Source organism: Oncorhynchus gorbuscha, linkage group LG25 (assembly GCF_021184085.1).
Source record: "Oncorhynchus gorbuscha isolate QuinsamMale2020 ecotype Even-year linkage group LG25, OgorEven_v1.0, whole genome shotgun sequence".
Taxonomy (NCBI): Eukaryota; Metazoa; Chordata; class Actinopteri; order Salmoniformes; family Salmonidae; genus Oncorhynchus; species Oncorhynchus gorbuscha.
In genome coordinates this window covers 27,102,083-27,123,507 of record NC_060197.1, presented here as the reverse complement: position 1 = coordinate 27,123,507, position 21,425 = coordinate 27,102,083, and the positions used below count along the sequence as shown (strand labels likewise).

The 21,425-nt window shown below is 44.3% G+C and overlaps 1 protein-coding gene and 1 non-coding gene across 2 annotated transcripts in view; both read left to right on the top strand.

Moving 5' to 3' along the window:
* Window positions 1–304: 304 nt before the first annotated feature.
* On the top strand, window positions 305–387 carry trnal-cag. Its single transcript has one exon. It is a non-coding gene; the product is annotated as a tRNA-Leu (tRNA).
* A 4,015-nt stretch (window positions 388–4,402) lies between these two features.
* The window catches only part of LOC124013836 (shootin-1-like), a 31,240-nt gene continuing 14,217 nt past the window's right edge, over window positions 4,403–21,425 (top strand). Inside the window, exons 1-11 of the mRNA XM_046328400.1 lie at window positions 4,403–4,711; window positions 5,610–5,659; window positions 5,837–5,897; window positions 6,133–6,227; window positions 6,502–6,682; window positions 11,860–11,957; window positions 12,044–12,125; window positions 12,229–12,308; window positions 15,827–15,980; window positions 16,181–16,325; window positions 16,543–16,601. Coding sequence (XP_046184356.1) covers window positions 4,678–4,711; window positions 5,610–5,659; window positions 5,837–5,897; window positions 6,133–6,227; window positions 6,502–6,682; window positions 11,860–11,957; window positions 12,044–12,125; window positions 12,229–12,308; window positions 15,827–15,980; window positions 16,181–16,325; window positions 16,543–16,601 — 1,039 coding nt within the window. The 5' untranslated portion in view covers window positions 4,403–4,677. The remainder of the gene's footprint in view (window positions 4,712–5,609; window positions 5,660–5,836; window positions 5,898–6,132; window positions 6,228–6,501; window positions 6,683–11,859; window positions 11,958–12,043; window positions 12,126–12,228; window positions 12,309–15,826; window positions 15,981–16,180; window positions 16,326–16,542; window positions 16,602–21,425) is intronic.

Sequence of the window (21,425 nt, the reverse complement as noted above, 5' to 3'; positions counted from 1 at the left end):
GTACGCCTGTTATTAAAAATAGAAAATGTTGGCCTATAATAAAAATAGAACGTGAAAATGGGTTCATTTATACTATTAACTAACGAATCATCCATCGTAGCACGTTTTTAGTCTAGTCCAGTAGTAACATATCTCATTCCATTGAAGTCGGTTCTGAAATCGCCAGTGTTGATTCCCAACGTAAACATTTCTAGCAGAGACAGTCGCTAATATATGTTTTGATGATATAATGCCAATGTTCAGACTCTCAAAAGGATGAACAAACCCAGTGTGTTAAAACACGTGCTGATCAAAAGCTCCGTGTGTCAGGATGGCCGAGCGGTCTAAGGCGCTGCGTTCAGGTCGCAGTCTCCCCTGGAGGCGTGGGTTCGAATCCCACTTCTGACAATTACTTTTGCGCAAGTTCTGAGAAAAGAGATAGAATGATGAAGCTGATTTATCGTATTTCTTAACATCTATTCGTTTCATTGCGCAACATTTATTCGTGTTACAAAATCAACATAAAGATGAGAAATCAATCAAGTTCAGAATTATAATTAATTCATATTTTGTCTTGTGCAATAACTATTGCAATAATTGGTGTAGGCCAATATCTTCACCAGGCTGTCTGTCACGTTCTGACCATAGTTCTGTTATTTTATTCTTTGTTTTAGTATGGTCAGGGCGTGAGTTGGGGTGGGCAGTCTATGTTTGTTTTTCTATGTTGGTTTTTGTGTTCGGCCTAGTATGGTTCTCAATCAGAGGCAGATGTCGTTAGTTGTCTCTGATTGAGAATCATACTTAGGTAGCCTGGGTTTCACTTTTGGTTGGTGGGTGTTTGTTTCCGTGTGAGTGTGTTGGCCACACGGATTTCGTTTTCGTTTTGTTCACATCGTTGACTGTTTTGTATTTCAGTGTTCAGTTCGTTTCTATTAAAAAATCATCATGAACACTTACCACGCTGCGCTTTGGGCCTCCTCTCTTTATCACGAAGACGATCGTTGCACTGTCTGAATAAATGTTTGTATAGTTATTCATCTCATAAATCGTTTATTTGAACATATTGATGTAAAAAGGTATTTTCATATATATTCTTCATGTTTCAATAAACAAAGATGTATAAATAAATAGTTATACAACCAACAAAAAACATCTGAAAACAGCAACAACATGTATATTTATTTTGCAGCAATCAATGTAAAAAAGTCTTATTTCGTATGCAAAAATATTAGATGAGTTGGTCGAACAGCCTAATTGTAAAACTAAACAATTTTATGGAACTTCTAGAAATTGGCCATGGACAACCTCTAACAATTGTTATAAAGGCATGCCTTTTATCAACCACAAAGGTGTAGAACCATGAATTGTTCTGAAATAATCCTGAACATATTTTATCTAAATATTTTCCTCACAATTTCCCCCGATGTGGATACCTTGTGATCCATCCAAAGCAACAACATTTTATTCAATGAATTCCATGATGGTTATGGCTTTAAAAGAATGAATCGAATGTGTCACAATGGTTTGCTTTGATAAAAGATAGGTAATGCTCTAATGCATGGAATCAGTCTTTACAACGATTACAAAATGTACAAATAGGAGCGAAAAAGAACGGTGGAAGGGTCAGATTCTTTCGATTGACAATGTGTATGGGGGGGTAGGCTGTCAGGATTTAGCCAGGGTTGTTCCGGTTTTTGGTCACTAGATGCCCCCATTGTGCCTTTTGACCTATTGTTTTCCCTTGATCCCCATTATTATTTGCACCTGTGCCTCGTTTCCCCTGATTGTATTTAAACCCTTTGTTTTCCTCTGTTCTTTGCTCTGTGTTTGTATGTTAGCACCCAGCCCTAGTACTCTGAGAACTCTTGTTGATCCCGGTGGACTCTCTTGTGGAATTCTGTTTTTTTGTTCTTGTTTGTTTGTTTTTTGAGTATCTTTTGAGGCTTTTTGTGCTTTACCTTCCACCTTGTGGATTTACCTTTTTTGTCTTGGAGGATTACCTTTGTTCTTGTAGGATTCCTTTTGAGGTTGTGGAGTTACATGTTTTCCTGAAGAACTTCACTTTTTACTTCATTAAATACACCGTCTCAAGTACTGCTGTGTCTGCCTCATCTTCTAGGTTCTGCCGACTATTCGTGGCTCAGTTGGTTAAGTGACTGTTTCTCACTCCGGAGACCCGGGTTCGTAACCGGGTCCTGACAGTAGGCTAATAGTGACTTTGTGACTATATTCAACTGTGCTAGCCTTTCTTTGTGTTAAATGTTACCAACTCATTAGTGACTCAGGAAAAACATCATATAACAGTTTTTAATAACTACCAGGTCAACTAAGGTCAGGCCTACACCTCACTACGCTCTCTCCACCAATTTGTTCCACCTATTTGTTTATGCGCCCAGTAGTGCTCCACAAGTCTTTCCCTGGGATAATGTCCCCTGCTAATGCCAACAGACAGCCATGATATTATGTGACAATTTCACCTTTATCACCCTTCTGTAACTGATGTAACAAAGTGTCACGTATCCACGGTGACAGACAGATCTACAAGCCTGGGGGCCACGTATCCATGGTGACAGACAAATCTACAAGCCTGGTGGGGGGGGCACATCGTGATCAAAATCACATTTATCAAAACCATAAATGTTTGTTATTGATCTAGAAACCTATGTGTTAAAAAAAAAAACATTTTGGCACATTCACAATGGTTTATAGTGTAAGAGATGAGGTAAACGCATGTTTGATAAATCAAAAGCACGAGTTGTTTCATAGAAAGTCATATTGGTTTTTTTCAACGGTAGCCTATTGGTGTGTCCCACTCCCTCTAGTTTTGTGTTATATTTGTGCCATGGTTATTGTGGGTCTGTTTGCAAAGTAATGACGTTCACAATGACGTTTGGTTGCAATGTAGCTACGCTACCCAAGCCGCTGCAATCCATTCTCACAAAAACCTCACAATAAAAACTCTCCCGGAGAGAACATAGGCTAAGTGCTGCAGCGTCCCACCACACCCAATCTCTCAGGATGACGAATGAGACCATCCAACCAGTTTTAAAGTAGCACCATGGGTCAGTCTATCAGTACTGGAAAATCATTCTACTGCTGAAAAGTATGACAGTCAGTACTGTTCTTTTTGGGTTGATTGTTGCTGAATTCAGTCTTTCCCTTCACAATGCTGGTATTTATTACACGTTGTTTTATTATTAATCCGAACATCAGGGCTGGAACTGAGGTCTCTGCCCTTACCAGATATAGGCCTGGTCCCTGTGAAGTTGTGTGCTGCTAAAAACAACAATATCCACTCTAGGGATTATGAATAAATAACATGGGGGAGAATAGTCTGAGTAATTGGTTGTGTGTGTGTGTGTGTGTGTGTGTGTGTGTGTGTGTGTGTGTGTGTGTGTGTGTGTGTGTGTGTGTGTGTGTGTGTGTGTGTGTGTGTGTGTGTGTGTGTGTGTGTGTGTGTGTGTGTGTGTGTGTGTGTGAATAATTGAGGGTTCTTCTTCCCAATCTATGTCATGTCATTTCCAGGATGATTTTAAAAAGTTTTTAATGGCAGATCTCTGTTAAGACTGCAAACAGAGGTCAAGGGTTGTGTCCCAAATAGCACTCTATCCCATATCTAGTGGACTACTTTTGACCAAAGCCCAATGGGTCAAGTTCAAAAGTAGTGCACTACATAGGGAATAAGGTGCCATTTGGTTCGCACACAACATGTTCCTCTACTGTAATATGAAGATACCAGGAATGGTTTCTCCTGAGAGACACACTTTGATTTTACTGTAGATTTACAAAGACAGTGTCCCCGTTAGAGATGTCAACTGGAGTGCACAATTTCTTACTGAGGCTGGGGATACTTCAGGTGTTTAGTGGAAGAAGGGGATCTTTTAAGGACATGCAGAGATGTCATCGGTGACAATGTTAGGATGGAAGAATTCAATGTAGTGGTCCTAACCTTAAAATGCGGACCTGTGTGGCTCAGTTGGTTGTGCAACACCGAGGTTGTGGGGTTGACCCTCATGGGGACCCAGAAGAGGGGGGGGATGGATGCACTCACCACTTTAAGTCGCTTTGGATAAGAGTGTTTGCTAAATAAGGGTTTCTTGGTCTGGTTTTTGCCCTAACACTACGAAGGTGATTCAAATAATCAAAACTTGATGATGAGTTGGTTATTTGAATCAGTTGCGTAGAGCTAGGGAAAAAAACAAAAACTTACATTCATGAGGGGGGCCCCTGGACGGAGTTTGGGAAACCCTGTGCTAAATTACTAAAATATGCACAATTATAGTTTTTTCACCACTGGTATGAGTATGTGTGAACAACTCCCCGTCTTGTATCACTCCAAGTCAAGACTTTCGGTTCCCTTTCCTACACACTGGGGGTGTGTGTGTTTGTGGGAATGTGTGTGCTGGTCAAAGGCGAAGTAAGATCCTGAGTCAGAACAGAACAAGGAGACTGTTATCAGGGAGTCAGAGAACCAGAGGCTAGAACCAGTGGCTATAGAGCCATAAGCTATAGAACCAGAGGCTATAGAACCAGAGGCTGTAGAACCAGAGGCTACAGAACCAGAGGCTATAGAACCAGAGGCTATAGAACCTTAGGCTAAAACCAGAGGCTATAGAGCCATATGCTATAGAACCAAAGCCTATAGAACCACAGGCAATAGAACCAGAGGCGAAAGAACCGGAGGCTAGCTGGGTAATCATGTCGTTCCAAGGGGAAAACAGCACTGCTGCAGGTGAGACTGTCAACGATTCAGGGGTATTATTAAACTGGTATATCAACTGGTCCAAATTCCATACCTTACTTACAGCGTTTGTTGTTTGAAATTAGGTCTGCATTTGAGGGTAAATGAATGTGGAAGTGAGAAAGGTGTCATGGACTTATTTAGACAAATACTTAAGTGACTATCTGATATTTCATGTGAATTATGGAAATATTTCTGATATCCCTAACCTCGTGTAAAGCTTTGCTTGATGATGACAAAGCCTACTGTATATGGCTAATGCGCAGGCCAGTCCCATAAACTACTGTATAGCCTATGTTCCATTTCAATGTTAACCTTTTTGGTAGGATATGTGTTAATAATGCTTCCATTAGTTATAATCCTGGGTGGTTATGGGAAAGGCATGGTTTAGATCCCTGTTCAAGTGAGACTTCCGGAATCTCTTCCTGTAATTCTCACAGAAGGTGGAGCTTCCTCTTTTAGGGCCTGTAAAGTACTGCAGAAGTAAAACAATCTTAATTTGATCACCCTTTGCAGGAGAACTTTCCTGCAATGCAGGAGATGTTAAAATTGTAGTGTATTTGAGGTTTAAAGAGGCTTCTAACGTTTGTAATTTCCCACTTTGAAATTTCAGACTTGATTTTCCCATATGAAAACTGCATCATGCCATACTAAAATGTCCATTCATTTTAATCCACATAATAATTCACATTTCCTGTTGCTGCAGAATTATTTTTACTGCTGTAGCACACTGGCTCAAATTAAGATCCAACATCTGTAGTGAAAACCTTACTCATTTGGTTTCGAATGTCGTTCTTCCTCATTTATTGACCACTTATTCATGATTCAGAGCTGTAATAACTGAACATTTTGTTTCTGTTCTGGAATAACTTTTTCTCCATTTTCTCAGCTTCGAGTGGAGAAAGAAGTTGCTCCTCTGAAGATGAAGGAGATATTCAGGTATCTTCAATAGCATCTGTGATGCCCCAGTGTTCCTCTATTGAACCCCCCCCCCCCCAAGATCTTATACTAATAACTCCAAGCACGTTGTTTATTTACTTTCTTATGCAATAAAAAGTAAGTAAGATGTGACTGATTTCTCTGTTCATGTGTCTCTTTGTTTGATCTGTCCTGTAGTGTGAGATTCTGGAAAAGCAGAGGGATGAGGCCAGTCAGAAGCTGTCGGAGATGGAGGAAGGTGAGCTGCACCAGTCAACATCCTTGATTACATGGTGGGAGCTCAGCTTTCCAATGAAGCTTCCGTAATGAGAATAAATGCGCACCCATTGTAGGAGTCTATTCATCCAGCAGCCTAATACCATCTTTCTCACTCTCTCTCTCTCTCTCTCTCTCTCTCTCTCTCTCTCTCTCTCTCTCTCTCTCTCTCTCTCGCTCTCCACACTCCCATTGTCTCTCTCCCCCTCTCTCCTCAGTATCCTCTCAGCTGTTGAAGGAGATGGATGTTCTAGAGATGCAGTTCCAGATTGAACGCTCCTGCAGGGAGAGTGCAGAGGCCCTCGCTGTCAAGGTGGGGTGTATTGTGGTTACTGTAGTTCGTCATGCGACGGCGTTGGAACTCCAAAGAATGTCTCAGTGATGTCATCCACTGAACCAATCAGTGTCCCACTTGGGTGTGCACGTTTTGTGCCAGCCCAGTACTAACACAGACAAGTCAGCTAATGATTAAGGGCTCAATGATTAGTTCATAAGTTGAATCACTACTAGGCGGGAACAAAAGCCTGCACGCCCTGTGGAATAAATAACACTGCTCTTATCAGATATCTTTCTCCTTGAACACAAAGGTGACAAAAGAGAACAAGGTTCTGAAGAGGAGGAGCCAAGGTCTGCTGCCACTCCTCCCTAAGCTTCCTGAATACATGGCCACCGTGACCTTTGACCTGGAGTCTGACCAGGGGGTCGACCCCAACCCCGATGGGGACAGCGGTGAGGAGGCTGTGCTGCAAGGACAGGCACAGATCAGAGGTATAGAGACATTCTGAGATCCACCATACACAACAACTACCATCCCGAACACATACTGTATAATGTATGAACATGAGTGAGAGATACCAGTATGACAAGGCAATAGAATTGAGATTTGAGAGGATTGTTTTTTTGTACTTTTACCCGACGGACCAAGAAAATGTAAAGAGATATAAGATACCTGCTTATCTTTCTCTCTCACATTTCACTTTCTCTCTCCTTCTCCTCCTCTCTCTCCTGTCATGTTTGTCATTTATTATCATGTCTTGTCCCTGTGCTCCCCATTCTATTCGTTTCCCTCTGCTGGTCTTATTAGGTTCTTTCCCTCTTTCTATCCCTCTCTCTCCCCCTCCCTCTCTCACTCTCTCGCTCTCTCTTCTCTCTATCGTTCCGTTCCTGCTCCCAGCTGTTCCTATTCCCCTAATCATCATTTAGTCTTCCCACACCTGTTCCCGATCCTTTCCCCTGATTAGAGTCCCTATTTCTTCCTTTGTGTTCCGTTCCTGTCCCGTCGGTTCCTTGTTTAGAATTCACCGTGCTGTGATTGTGTATCGCCCTGTCCTGTCGTGTTTTTGCCTTCATCAGATGCTGCGTGTGAGCAGGTGTCTCTGTCAGCTACGGCCTGCCTACCCGGCGACCTGCAGTCTGTGGCCGCTTCTCCTGTTATTCCCCTCTACAGACTAGAGGATTTCTGTTATTCCCTGTTTGGACATTTCCTGTTAAGGATTCAGGATTTGTCGTTTTCTGTTTGGACTTGAATAAACTCTGTTTCTGTTAAGTCGCTTTTGGGTCCTCTTTCACCAGCATGACAGAAGGAACCGACCAAGAATGGACCCAGCGACTTCAGACGCTCGTTACACTGCCGTCAAGATCCAAGGAGCCATGCTCGGCAGACACGAGCAGGAATTGTCTGCTGCTCGCCATGCCGTGGAGAACCTGGCCGCTCAGGTTTCCGACCTCTCTGGACAGTTCCAGAGTCTACGTCTCGTGCCACCTGTTACTTCCTGGCCTGCCGAGCCTCCAGAACCTAGGGTTAATAACCCACCTTGCTACTCCGGGCAGCCCACTGAGTGCCGCTCCTTTCTCACGCAGTGTGAGATTGTGTTCTCTCTCCAACCCAACACATACTCTAGAGAGAGAGCTCGGGTTGCTTACGTCATTTCACTCCTTACTGGCCGGGCTCGAGAATGGGGCACAGCTATCTGGGAGGCAAGGGCTGATTGCTCTAACAAGTTCCAGAACTTTAAAGAGGAGATGATTCGGGTTTTTGACCGTTCAGTTTTTGGTAGGGAGGCTTCTAGGGCCCTGGCTTCCTTATGCCAAGGTGAACGGTCCATAACGGATTATTCTATTGAGTTTCGCACTCTTGCTGCCTCTAGTGAGTGGAACGAGCCGGCGCTGCTCGCTCGTTTTCTGGAGGGACTCACGCAGTGGTTAAGGATGAGATTCTCTCCCGGGAGGTTCCTTCAGATGTGGACTCTTTGATTGCTCTCGCCATCCGCATAGAACGACGGGTAGATCTTCGTCACCGGGCTCGTGGAAGAGAGCTCGCATCAACGGTGTTTCCCTGCTCCGCATCGCAACCATCTCCCTCCTCTGGCTTTGAGACTGAGCCCATGCAGCTGGGAGGGATTCGCATCTCGACTAAGGAGAGGGAACGGAGGATCACCAACCGCCTGTGCCTCTATTGGGAGTTGCTGGACATTTTGTTAATTCATGTCCAGTAAGAGGCCAGAGCCCATCAGTAAGCGGAGGGCTACTGGTGAGCGCTACTACTCAGGTCTCTTCATCTAGATCTTGCACTACTATGTCGGTCCATCTACGCTGGACCGGTTCGGGTGCTACATGCAGTGCCTTGATTGACTCTGGGGCTGAGGGTTGTTTCATGGACGAAGCATGGGTTCGGAAACATAACATTCCTTTCAGACCGTTAGACAAGCCTACGCCCATGTTTGCCTTAGATGGTAGTCATCTTCCCAGTATCAAATTTGAGACACTACCTTTAACTCTCACAGTATCTGGTAACCACAGTGAGACTATTTCTTTTTTGATTTTCCGTTCACCGTTTACACCTGTTGTTTTGGGTCATCCCTGGCTAGTATGTCATAATCCTTCTATTAATTGGTCTAGTAATTCTATCCTATCCTGGAACGTTTCTTGTCATGTGAAGTGTTTAATGTCTGCCATCCCTCCCGTTTCTTCTGTCCCTACTTCTCAGGAGGAACCTGGCGATTTGACAGGAGTGCCGGAGGAATATCATGATCTGCGCACGGTCTTCAGTCGGTCCCGAGCCAACTCCCTTCCTCCTCACCGGTCGTATGATTGTAGTATTGATCTCCTTCCGGGGACCACTCCTCCTCGAGGTAGACTATACTCTCTGTCGGCTCCCGAACGTAAGGCTCTCGAGGATTATTTGTCTGTGTCTCTTGACGCCGGTACCATAGTGCCTTCTTCTTCTCCGGCCGGGGCGGGGTTCTTTTTTGTTAAGAAGAAGGACGGTACTCTGCGCCCTGCGTGGATTATCGAGGGCTGAATGACATAACGGTTAAGAATCGTTATCCGCTTCCCCTTATGTCATCAGCCTTCGAGATTCTGCAGGGAGCCAGGTGCTTTACTAAGTTGGACCTTCGTAACGCTTACCATCTCGTGCGCATCAGAGAGGGGGACGAGTGGAAAACGGCGTTTAACACTCCGTTAGGGCATTTTGAGTACCGGGTTCTGCCGTTCGGTCTCGCCAATGCGCCAGCTGTTTTTCAGGCATTAGTTAATGATGTTCTGAGAGACATGCTGAACATCTTTGTTTTTGTCTATCTTGACGATATCCTGATTTTTTCTCCGTCACTCGAGATTCATGTTCAGCACGTTCGACGTGTTCTACAGCGCCTTTTAGAGAATTGTCTCTACGTAAAGGCTGAGAAGTGCTCTTTTCATGTCTCCTCCGTTACTTTTCTCGGTTCCGTTATTTCCGCTGAAGGCATTCAGATGGATTCCGCTAAGGTCCAAGCTGTCAGTGATTGGCCCGTTCCAAGGTCACGTGTCGAGTTGCAGCGCTTTTTAGGTTTCGCTAATTTCTATCGGCGTTTCATTCGTAATTTCGGTCAAGTTGCTGCCCTCTCACAGCTCTTACTTCTGTCAAGACGTGTTTTAAGTGGTCCGGTTCCGCCCAGGGAGCTTTTGATCTTCTAAAAGAACGTTTTACGTCCGCTCCTATCCTCGTTACTCCTGACGTCACTAGACAATTCATTGTCGAGGTTGACGCTTCAGAGGTAGGCGTGGGAGCCATTCTATCCCAGCGCTTCCAGTCTGACGATAAGGTTCATCCTTGCGCTTATTTTTCTCATCGCCTGTCGCCATCTGAGCGCAACTATGATGTGGGTAACCGTGAACTGCTCGCCATCCGCTTAGCCCTAGGCGAATGGCGACAGTGGTTGGAGGGGGCGACCGTTCCTTTTGTCGTTTGGACAGACCATAAGAACCTTGAGTACATCCGTTCTGCCAAACGACTTAATGCCCGTCAAGCTCGTTGGGCGTTGTTTTTCCTCGTTTCGAGTTTGTGATTTCTTACCGTCCGGGTAGCAAGAACACCAAGCCTGATGCCTTATCCCGTCTGTTTAGTTCTTCTGTGGCTTCTACTGATCCCGAGGGGATTCTTCCTTATGGGCGTGTTGTCGGGTTAACAGTCTGGGGAATTGAAAGACAGGTTAAGCAAGCACTCACGCACACTGCGTCGCCGCGCTTGTCCTAGTAACCTCCTTTTCGTTCCTGTTTCCACTCGTCTGGCTGTTCTTCAGTGGGCTCACTCTGCCAAGTTAGCTGGTCATCCCGGTGTTCGAGGCACTCTTGCGTCTATTCGCCAGCGCTTTTGGTGGCCGACTCAGGAGCGTGACACGCGCCGTTTCGTGGCTGCTTGTTCGGACTGCGCGCAGACTAAGTCGGGTAACTCTCCTCCTGCCGGTCGTCTCAGACCGCTCCCCATTCCTTCTCGACCATGGTCTCACATCGCCTTAGACTTCATTACCGGTCTGCCTTTGTCTGCGGGGAAGACTGTGAGAGCCGCCAATAAACGCAGGATTAAGAGTCCAAGGTATTGTTGCGGCCAGAGAGTGTGGCTTTCCACTCGCAACCTTCCTCTTACGACAGCTTCTCGTAAGTTGACTCCGCGGTTCATTGGTCCGTTCCGTGTCTCCCAGGTCGTCAATCCTGTCGCTGTGCGACTGCTTCTTCCGCGACATCTTCGTCGCGTCCATCCTGTCTTCCATGTCTCCTGTGTTAAGCCCTTTCTTCGCACCCCCGTTCGTCTTCCCTCCCCCTCCCGTCCTTGTCGAGAGCGCACCTATTTACAAGGTACATAAGATCATGGACATGCGTTCTCGGGACGGGGTCACCAATACTTAGTGGATTGGGAGGGTTACGGTCCTGAGGAGAGGAGTTGGGTTCCGTCTCGGGACGTGCTGGACCGTTCACTCATCGATGATTTCCTCCGTTGCCGCCAGGATTCCTCCTCGAGTGCGCCAGGAGGCGCTCGGTGAGTGGGGGGTACTGTCATGTTTGTCATTTATTATCATGTCTTGTCCCTGTGCTCCCCATTCTATTCGTTTCCCTCTGCTGGTCTTATTAGGTTCTTTCCCTCTTTCTATCCCTCTCTCTCCCCCTCCCTCTCTCACTCTCTCGCTCTCTCTTCTCTCTATCGTTCCGTTCCTGCTCCCAGCTGTTCCTATTCCCCTAATCATCATTTAGTCTTCCCACACCTGTTCCCGATCCTTTCCCCTGATTAGAGTCCCTATTTCTTCCTTTGTGTTCCGTTCCTGTCCCGTCGGTTCCTTGTTTAGAATTCACCGTGCTGTGATTGTGTATCGCCCTGTCCTGTCGTGTTTTTGCCTTCATCAGATGCTGCGTGTGAGCAGGTGTCTCTGTCAGCTACGGCCTGCGCCTACCCGAAGCGACCTGCAGTCTGTGGCCGCTTCTCCTGTTATTCCCCTCTACAGACTAGAGGATTTCTGTTATTCCCTGTTTGGACATTTCCTGTTAAGGATTCAGGATTTGTCGTTTTCTGTTTGGACTTGAATAAACTCTGTTTCTGTTAAGTCGCTTTTGGGTCCTCTTTCACCAGCATGACATCTCCCCCTTTCTCGCTCTCTCTCCCCCACCCACCCTCTCTCTCACTCCATCATGGTCAGAGCTGCAGGCCTCAGTGGAACAGCTGCTGGGGGAGAAGATGCAGTTGTGTGAGCAGGTCGATTCACTGAAGAGAGAGCAGAGCCAGCTCGAAGAACAGGTAGATAGCAGTGTGTGTGTGTGTGTGTACTAAGTAAAACTTTATAAGTATTTATTGTTTCCCACTCTTCCACATGTGCCACTCAGTTGGCCCTAGAGATTGGGGAGAAAGAGGCCATACTGAAGAAACTGTCCAAGCAGAACAAGAACATGAATAAGATGAAGAGAGGTGAGACCCCACTAAGACACATAACAGTGTTCCTCATGATATACGCTCCATTCACCTCATACCAAAGTCACATTCAATGTTTTATGTGTATGTGGGTCCATAGTATCCCATAGTATCCCAGCTAGTGACAGAGGAGTTCACAGAGATCCGTCAGAAACTGGACCTGGAACAGGGTCTCAGACAGCACGCTGAGGTCTTTGCTCACCAGGTACACAACCCTGTGTTTCGGTTTGTGTATTTCATTTCTGTGCGTTTTGTGTACATGCGTATGTGTTTCCGTTTGTGTATATCATTTCTGTGCGTTTTGTGTACATGCGTATGTGTTTCTGTTTTCTCAGTGTGTGTGTGTGTGTGTGTGTGTGTGTGTGTGTGTGTGTGTGTGTGTGTGTGTGTGTGTGTGTGTGTGTGTGCGTGCGAGTGTGCACCCATCTCACACTCCTATAGGTGGCATGCCATAGGAAGACAAGGAGCAGCAGTGGCCTCAACCAGGGCCCCGAGGGCAGTCCTAGTGAATGGAGGAGCATTGGACAGAGGGAGGGCAGGGCTACTTCCTCACTTCCTCATTCAGACACTCACTTCCTCATTCAGACAGGGGGCATATTTTGGGGCGCGCGGGGAGGGGGGTGGGGTAGATACACCCATTCATTCTGTATTCATTAAAGAGGACAAATTAGCCAAACAAATACAATACAAAGAGGTGTGAGAAGGGAGGGACACAGGCAGGCTGGTCACTTTGTAAACACACATACACACAGCTCACGTTTCCCCAGCTGGCCCTGTTGTAAACAAAGGTGGCTATCCTTTCCTTCTATTTTTTTACGGGCGTCTAGGAGGACAACAAAAGTAGTCTCCCCTCTTAGAGCCCCCCCCCTCGCTTTATAATGAGCATCCATCACGGCGGCATTTTGAGAACGGGGACTATAGCTTTAAACACAACCCCGCCTTTAGCTTGACACTTTACATTGAATGCTGGCAATTGTCGCCTTTGTGCACGATGTTCGCTATTTGCCAGACAGGCACATAATGGGACGCCTCGCAGGGATCCTTACCTGTGAAAAGGACCCCTACTGTTCTGAGACAACCACACAACTCAGCCCCCTTTACTCTTAATGCAATGCGAAGCATTATTTGTTTGATGGTGTGTGTGTGTGTGTGTGTGTGTGTGTGTGTGTGTGTGTGTGTGTGTGTGTATGAAGCCTCTATTTGTCTACTTTCACATGTTTTGAAAACACACTCCCCATTCATAGGTCTTCTCTCTCCGCATGTGTCGTGCTGCATAATAATGATGTGGGCCTCAAATAGGAAATAACTTAGCTAAGCATGTGTGTGTGTGTGTGTGTGTCTGTGCATGCGTGTGTGCATATTGTGTGGAAACCAGCAGCCCCTTTCCCTTGTCAAACAGCACTCCCTACTTGGTCCCTAGCTGTGTGAAAGTAGCCTTGTGCTATAGGGACTTTAGAGTGCTTACACCAGGGTAATTGGGAGTAAATATGGGACTGGTTGTTTTGTTAACTGTAATGATGATGTATAGTCAAACACACAGATGACTGCTGTCGCCACACCTTCACTGTGTTCGACCTCGTGGGAGCCAAAAGTGAAAGTGACTCACGGACTTTCAATTCCTAAACTCACTGTCTCTGACTGTAACGGTTTTGTTAAACCTAGTTGCACTATCATTTGACCATTTACAGCTTCACATTACAGCTTTATCTATGCTGCTGGAAGGGAATTTGGATTCATTCTGTATAGGATTCCATATTCATTTAATTTGACTTCATACCACCCCTTTCCACTAGTCATACCTCTGATGACTGTATGCTGGTCATAACTCTTGCACATCCAAAACAAAATATGAAAAAGCAAATGAATGATTGACAATTGATTGATTCATGATTGATGGATTGATTGACTGACTGGCAGGTGTTGGTGAAGCAGAAGGAGACCCAGAGACAGAGCATGGTGCTGCAGCAGAGTTCAGAGACCAGTCTCCAGCTCCAACATGCTCTGGAACAGGTGGCCCACATCAGCAGTACCCTACAGGAGATAAAGATTGTGTGTGTGTGTGTGTGTGGTAGATTGTGTGTGTGTGTGTGTGTGTGTGTGTGTGTGTGTGTGTGTGTGTGTGTGTGTGTGTGTGTGTGTGTGTGTGTGTGTGTGTGTGTGTGTGTGTGTGTGTGTGTGTGTGTGAGTGAGAGTGTGTGTGTGAGTGAGAGTGTATGTGTGAGTGAGTGAGTGAGTGAGAGAGAGGCAATGTTCGAGTCTCTTTGAAACTACAGTATATTAGGCCTCCTGAGTGTCACAGTGGTCTAAGGCACTGCCATGCAGTGTTGCAGTGTCACTACAGCCTAGGGTTCGATCACAACCGGGCGTGACCGGGAGTCCCATAAGGCGGCGCACAATTGGCCCAGAGTCATCTGGGTTTGGCCGGGGGGGGGGCTTTACTTGGCTCATTGCGCTCTAGCGACTCCTTGCGCCCGCAGGCTGACTTCAGTCCGCAGGCTGGCTTCCGGGTTAAGCCATGTTTTGGGGGACGCATGACTCAACCTTTGCCTCTCCCAAGCCTGTTGAGAGGTTGCAGCGATGAGACAAGATTGTAATCACAAAAAGGGGGTAAAAAAAGAAACTACAGTGTATTTGTTGGCGTATAATACCTGAGCAATGGATCTGAATAGGTTACATTTAAATGTATAGGTCTAGGTCTCCCGAGTGGCACAGCGGTCTAAGGCACTACATCAAAGTGCTTGAGGCGTCACTACAGACTCGGGTTCGATCCTAGCCGGCTGTGACTGGGAGACCCATGAGGTGGGGCACTATTGGCCCAGCATTGTCTGGGTTAGGGGTGGGATTTCCTTGTGCCATTGCGCTCTAGCGACTCCTTATGGTGGGCCAGGCGCCTACAAGCTGACTTCAGTTGCCAGCTAAACAGTGTTTCCTCTGACAAATTGGTGCGGCTGGCTTCCAAGTTAATCGAGCAGTGCAGCTTGGCAGAGTCGTGTTTCAGAGGACGCATGACTCTTGACCTTTGTGGTGGAATTATTGTAATCAAAATAAGCGACTTTTAAGATTTCTTCAAAACAATCAAACTTCATTATTTAATTACTGCAGTAATGAAGCTGGTTGGTAATCACCCCTGGAGGTGATCAATGAGAACTCAAAGAGATGGTTTGAGCCACAGCATTTTCTAGCAAAGTCCATCCTCCTTCAGTCTATATGACACGCAACAGATGTATGGAATGGGTCACAAGGTTTAGATTTGTATGAAAGATAATTATAATTCACAGCAGACAGTCTATGCTGTAAAAACACAAGAACTCATTGTGTAGAGACCAATGTTTGGTCCCCCAACTCCATACTGGAGCCATCTCTCCCTGGTACCGTATAGAACAGAAACATTAACTCATGCTCTGGAATGCGGTATCCCCAAAGACATTGTAAATCTTCCAGAGGCCCATCCTCAGTAGAACACGCATAGATGAGCGTTCTTATTCTGTTGCATAAAACAACCATTTGATGCAATAACAGCATAATAACATAATCTTGTAATTTCCACCATACTTTCAACTCTCCCGAGTCCGTAGGGGAGTTGCAGCGATGGGACAAAACTGTAACTACCAATTGCGGAGAAAAAGGGGTAAATGTACAACAAAACCTAAAAAATAGTCAGTAAGTCTAATACATGTTGCTGTACATGACTATCAAAGGTGGAACCGACCGAGTGTGCTCTGGAAGAGAGCAGTGTTCTGTCTGAGCTGCAATGTGTCAGAGGCCAACTGGAGAGCAGTGAGGAGGAGAGGAGGACCATGGACACCCAGCTCAGGGAGGCTCAGAACACTGTCACCCAGCTTCAGGGGGAAGGTACATTTACAGATGAAGTTTGGTCACAGTGAGCATAGGACACTGATGCACAATTCAAATATTTAATTACAAAAAAACAACACTATAACCGTCTGAAGTTGAATTTCTCGTTGCCCCATTTTCAATATTCAAACAAATGCTATTTTACGGTATTCAAATATGACACACTTGTGGTTGGTGGTACTTTCTCTTCGTTTTAGTGAAACAGCTTGAGGATAGGCTGAAAGACGCAGAGAAAGACCTGGTTTCAGAGAAGGACAACTCAACCCCTGCACTTCCTCCTCCACTACCTCCTCCTCCTCCTCCACCACCCCTGCCCCCACCGTCCTCCAGTACTGCTGTTGAGTAGGTATTCTATATACTTTAAATACATAACCACGATATTAGCTGGTAGAGGTATCCTATTTCAAACAACTTGAACTTACATTGAAAATGAAAACTTGTTGACCTTTGTTACAAAGCAAGGTGATGGTAATACTCATAGGTACGTTTGATTAAATAATTTAGTTAATTTGATTAAATAAACAACTTCTGCAACACTTTCTCTTCTTCCCCTCTTCAGTCCCTTAGTCGTCCTTCGCAACAAGAGGAAGGAGTCAGCCAACAACATTGATAAGAATAGTGAGTGTTCTTACCATGTCATGTTTTGTCATAGATTGTCATGTCTTGTCCCTGTGCTTCCTCTTCTATTCGTTTCCCCCTGCTGGTCTTATTAGGTTCTTTTCCTCTCTCTATCCCTCTCTCTCTCTCTATCCTGCTCCCAGCTGTTCCTCATTCTCCTAACTACCTCGTTTACTCTTTCACACCTGTCCCCTATTTTGCCCTCTGATTAAGTCCCTATTTCTCTCTCTGTTTCCGCTTCTGTCCTTGTCGGATCCTTGTTTGCTGTACTGTGTTCTTGTTCCGTCCTGTCGTGTTTTTGCCTTCATCAGATGCTGCGTGTGAGCAGGTGTCTCTATCAGCTACGGCCTGCGCCTACCCGAAGCGACCTGCAGTCTGTGGCCACTTCTCCTGTTATTCCCCTCTACAGACTAGAGGATTTCTGTTATTCCCCGTTTGGACATTACCTGTTAAGAATTCAGGATTAGTCGTTTTCTGTTTGGACTGGAATAAACTCTGTTTCTGTTAAGTCGCTTTTGGGTCCTCATTCACCTGCATAACATACCATGTTATTATTACGCATTTCCACCCTCTTCGGAGGACAAAAATAAACTTAGTTAATATAGCTTTTTCTTTTGTTGTTACATGTATATTCTACACACATTTTACATACATGGCACTTGTTTTTTTGTAGTTGCAGTAGTTACTGTCGTGACTTTAATCTGATGACTGTTATTTATTTAATCCACTAACTATGTTTAATTGTTACCCCATTAAATTAACAATGTAACAATTAAGTAATTAAGATTTGGGGCACCACGGAAGAAGTTGTTTAGAAAGTTACCATCTTCCAAATTAAACTCTATAAGGTCTTTACCTATAATGTTAATAAACAGCCATCTTATTAATCATTACCTCTTGTCAAATACTCATTCTGAACGATCGTCACCTTCTTGGATCTGCAAAAACCCCAGACTTGCGCATAATTCAGTACTACACAAATTGGTTTAATCATTTATTTACTAGCTAACTAAATAATAACACAAAATACACACACACACTTACATGAGACAAAGGTCCCTAGTGGACTGACAAGATATGACAGCTTGTTCCAACATAGATGAAGAGGGGGGAGAGAGGACATTAATCATATATCTTGCAAACGAACCACTTGGAATAAGAAATCATGAATGTATTTACGTGTGAAATGCCTTTGTTTGTCGTTTATCTCGGTCGGAACCAAACCTTCTCTGAAAGTTGTTCCAGCTATATGGCTCTGATTGTCCAATAGGGATCTCCCCTCCCCTTTCCCGTTTTCTACTGTTGTCACTTTGGACGATAACCAGCCATGTCGACGGTTCCCATTGGTGATGAACGTAGTAGGATAGTCTCACTTAGATTAGCTTTTCTCAATATTTGCCTTAAGACAGCTAATCAGCTGTACCAGTGATTGTCTGAGGTGAGCTTCTCGACTCTTCATCCTCGTGTTGGTATTCAGGATTCGGACCACGATGGACATGAGCTGCAACTCTTCGTCTCTCTGGTCCAAAGGAAGGTGAGTTCATTTCTTCACCTCGTGTTGAGGTTCAAAGAGTCAACCATTCCAAACGTGTAGCTCTCCACCTCAAGTTTCCTGGTCTAAAGGTTGATTCTCTTTCAAGCCTTTATGCAATCTTAGTAAAAAAGTTCCGTCATTCTGACAAGCTCTCTGACCGCACTCGTGGCGTGGCTACTTAATGTGCAAAGAATATCAAAAACTATTATCTCATTAGAAAACTAAAATCACATTCCTATCTTATTAACACAAATACCTTCATCACTTTCATATGTGTTCACAACATATTGGATGAAAATGTAATAACATTACAAAATGTAAAACAATATGACATCTGTTTTCCATAGTTCCCCACTGACCATTTCCCACATTGTTATGTTAGAAATATTGTTCCATTATCACTTTTTGGATGTTAGAGTTTTGGGCGGGCAAAACTGTCTGTGAACAAAGACATTCCTTTGGTTAATACTAAAGAACAAGCGAGAGAGTCTCCCTCTCTTGTAATTTACGACCGAGTGTGAACGGTTGACGATCCAGCAGCTCCCCATTTCCCCTCTGTGGGAGAGAGAGAGGCCTGGTTACTGTCACAATCTCGTCAGTCTGACCTGACCCATTCTGATCCTCACAGGACAGTCATGACATTACATAGTATGGATAAAGTAATTTCATATTTCTATATACTGTACATTGCATCTAGATAGATAGTACTTATTCATTTTTTTCAGTCCTAACTATTATAGAACATGAGCTTTTAAAACGCACCACTCAGCTACTCACAGTCCATCCCACATATCTCCGTAAACCGGCCTCTTTAGATTTCCATATTTTTCTGTTTCACATCAATTTCAAACCCGTGTAAACACATAGTATCGTCAGATTGTAAGTTAAAGATACATGTTTTTACTAAAAATATGATGATATTGTTGAGTGCTTTTTGTTGGGTGATTTTAGGTAAATGATTCGATTTTTCAGCCATTCCTGAAACTGTGACCAGATATCTACTGATTCTGTCTCTTCATAGCAATATTTGCAGAGCTAAGTTGGTTGTATGCCCCATAACATTCTGTTTGTGGCAAGAATTTTGTATAATCATTTAAAATGAAAAACTCCATTTTCAATCAAGCGTTGTTTTGCGTATTAGTTCATAAACCATGTGCACGGTTGAAAGTCTTTGCCCAACTATTTTGCAACCTGTATGGCACCGCCGTCAACATTTTGGCCTGCAAGTAAAACTGGCATATGTTTTTAGATACATAAAAAAATGGGGCAAATTTGTGTCTTTAATAAAGGGCAGACAAACAAGTTCCCTACCTTCTCCCCCGTCCACTTGCCTCCTAATTTTTGCGGTAATGCTGCAATCAGTTGGTTGTAATTTTGGATAGAGCAAACATTTTCATATATGTTTGTTAACTGCACATGTGACATAACTCTACCTTTCCTATTCATAATATCATTACAAAGATATTTTCTGGATCAATGTAAAGTAGGACATTTTGCTTACAATGCTTACTCTCCTGGAGAACCAGTTCAGGTTTAAGTATAATTTTTGTATTTTTAATTATTTATTTATTTTAAACATTTATTTAACTTGGCAAGTCAGTTAAGAACAAATTCTTATTTACAATGACGGCCAACACCGGCCGAACCAGGACAACGCTGGGCCAATTGTGCGCCGCCCTATGGGACTTCCAATTACAGCCAGTTGTGATACATCTTGGATATGTATGACTGATGTTTTTAGTGAGAGGTTTAGTGCTTTCATAATTAATACATTTAGCTCCCCCCAAACTCATATTCACTATATAAATAACTATTGTCTGTTCCAAATAAAGTGAAATATGTTTTGCTTAAATGGCAGGGCCATAAGTAAATAGGTAAACTGGGATATGCCTAAAGAATTAATCAGGGTAATTTCTCCACAAATAGACAGGTATTTACCTTTCCATGGTTGCAAGATCTTATCTATTTTTTGCCAACTTTCTGTTAAAATTGGTTGTAGTAAGTTCCTTTATTTTTTTAGGGATCAGAATACCGAGTCTGTCCACTTCACCGTCAGACAATTTTATTGGTAAAAAAAAACTTCACAATAATGTAAAAGTTGTATTTTTATGCGATCCAATACGTAATATGGTACACTGATCATTGTTTGGTTGTAATCCAGAGAGGTTAGAAACATTATCTGTGCAGGGATCACATTCACAAGGTCGCAGGGCCAGATATATAACCAAGACACACACACAGAGAATTTGCTGACCAGCTAGTGTCTTCACTGATATTTTCAACCTCTCTCCGATCCAGTCTGTAATAACTACATGTTTCAAGCAAACCACCATTGTTCCTGTGCCTAAGACCACCAAGGTAAACTGTCTAAATAACTACTGCCCCATAGCACTCACATCTGTAGCCACGAAATGCTTTGAAAGGCTGGACATGACTCACATCAACACCATCATCCCAGAAACTCTGGACCCACTCCAATTTGCATAATGTCCCAACAGATCCACAGATCACAGATGACGCAATCTCTATTGTACTCCACACTGCCTTTTCCCACCTGAACAAAAGGAACACCTACCTGAGAATGCTGTTCATGTTATGCTGGTGAATGAGGACCCAAAAGCGACTTAACAGAAACAGAGTTTATTCCAGTCTTAACAAAAAACGATTAATCCTGAATTCTTTCACTGGTAATGTCCAAACAGGAATAACTGAAATCCTCTAGTCAGTAGAGGGGAACAACAGGAGATGCGACCACAGACTGCAGGTCGCTTCGGGTTGGCGCAGGCCGTAGCTGATAGAGACACCTGCTCACACGCAGCATCTGAAGAAGGCAAAAACACGACAGGACGGAACAAGGACACAGTACAGCAAACAAGGATCCAACAAGGACAGAAGCGGAAACAGAGGGAGAAATAGGGACTCTAATCAGAGGGCAAAATAGGGGACAGGTGTGAAAGAGTAAACGAGGTAGTTAGGAGAATGAGGAACAGCTGGGAGCAGGAACGGAACGATAGAGAGAGAGAGAGAGAGAGAGGGAGAGAGATAGAGAGAGGGAAAGAACCTAATAAGACCAGCAGGGGGAAACGAATAGAAGAGAAAGCACAGAGACAAGACATGACAATCTATGACAAAACATGACAGTTCATTGACTACAGTGCAGCATTCAACACCATAGTACCCACCAAGCTCATCACTAAGCTAAGAACCCTGGCACTGAACACCTCCCTCTGCAACTGGATCCTTCCTGACAGGCCGACCCCAGGTGGTGAAGGTAGGCAACAACACATTCG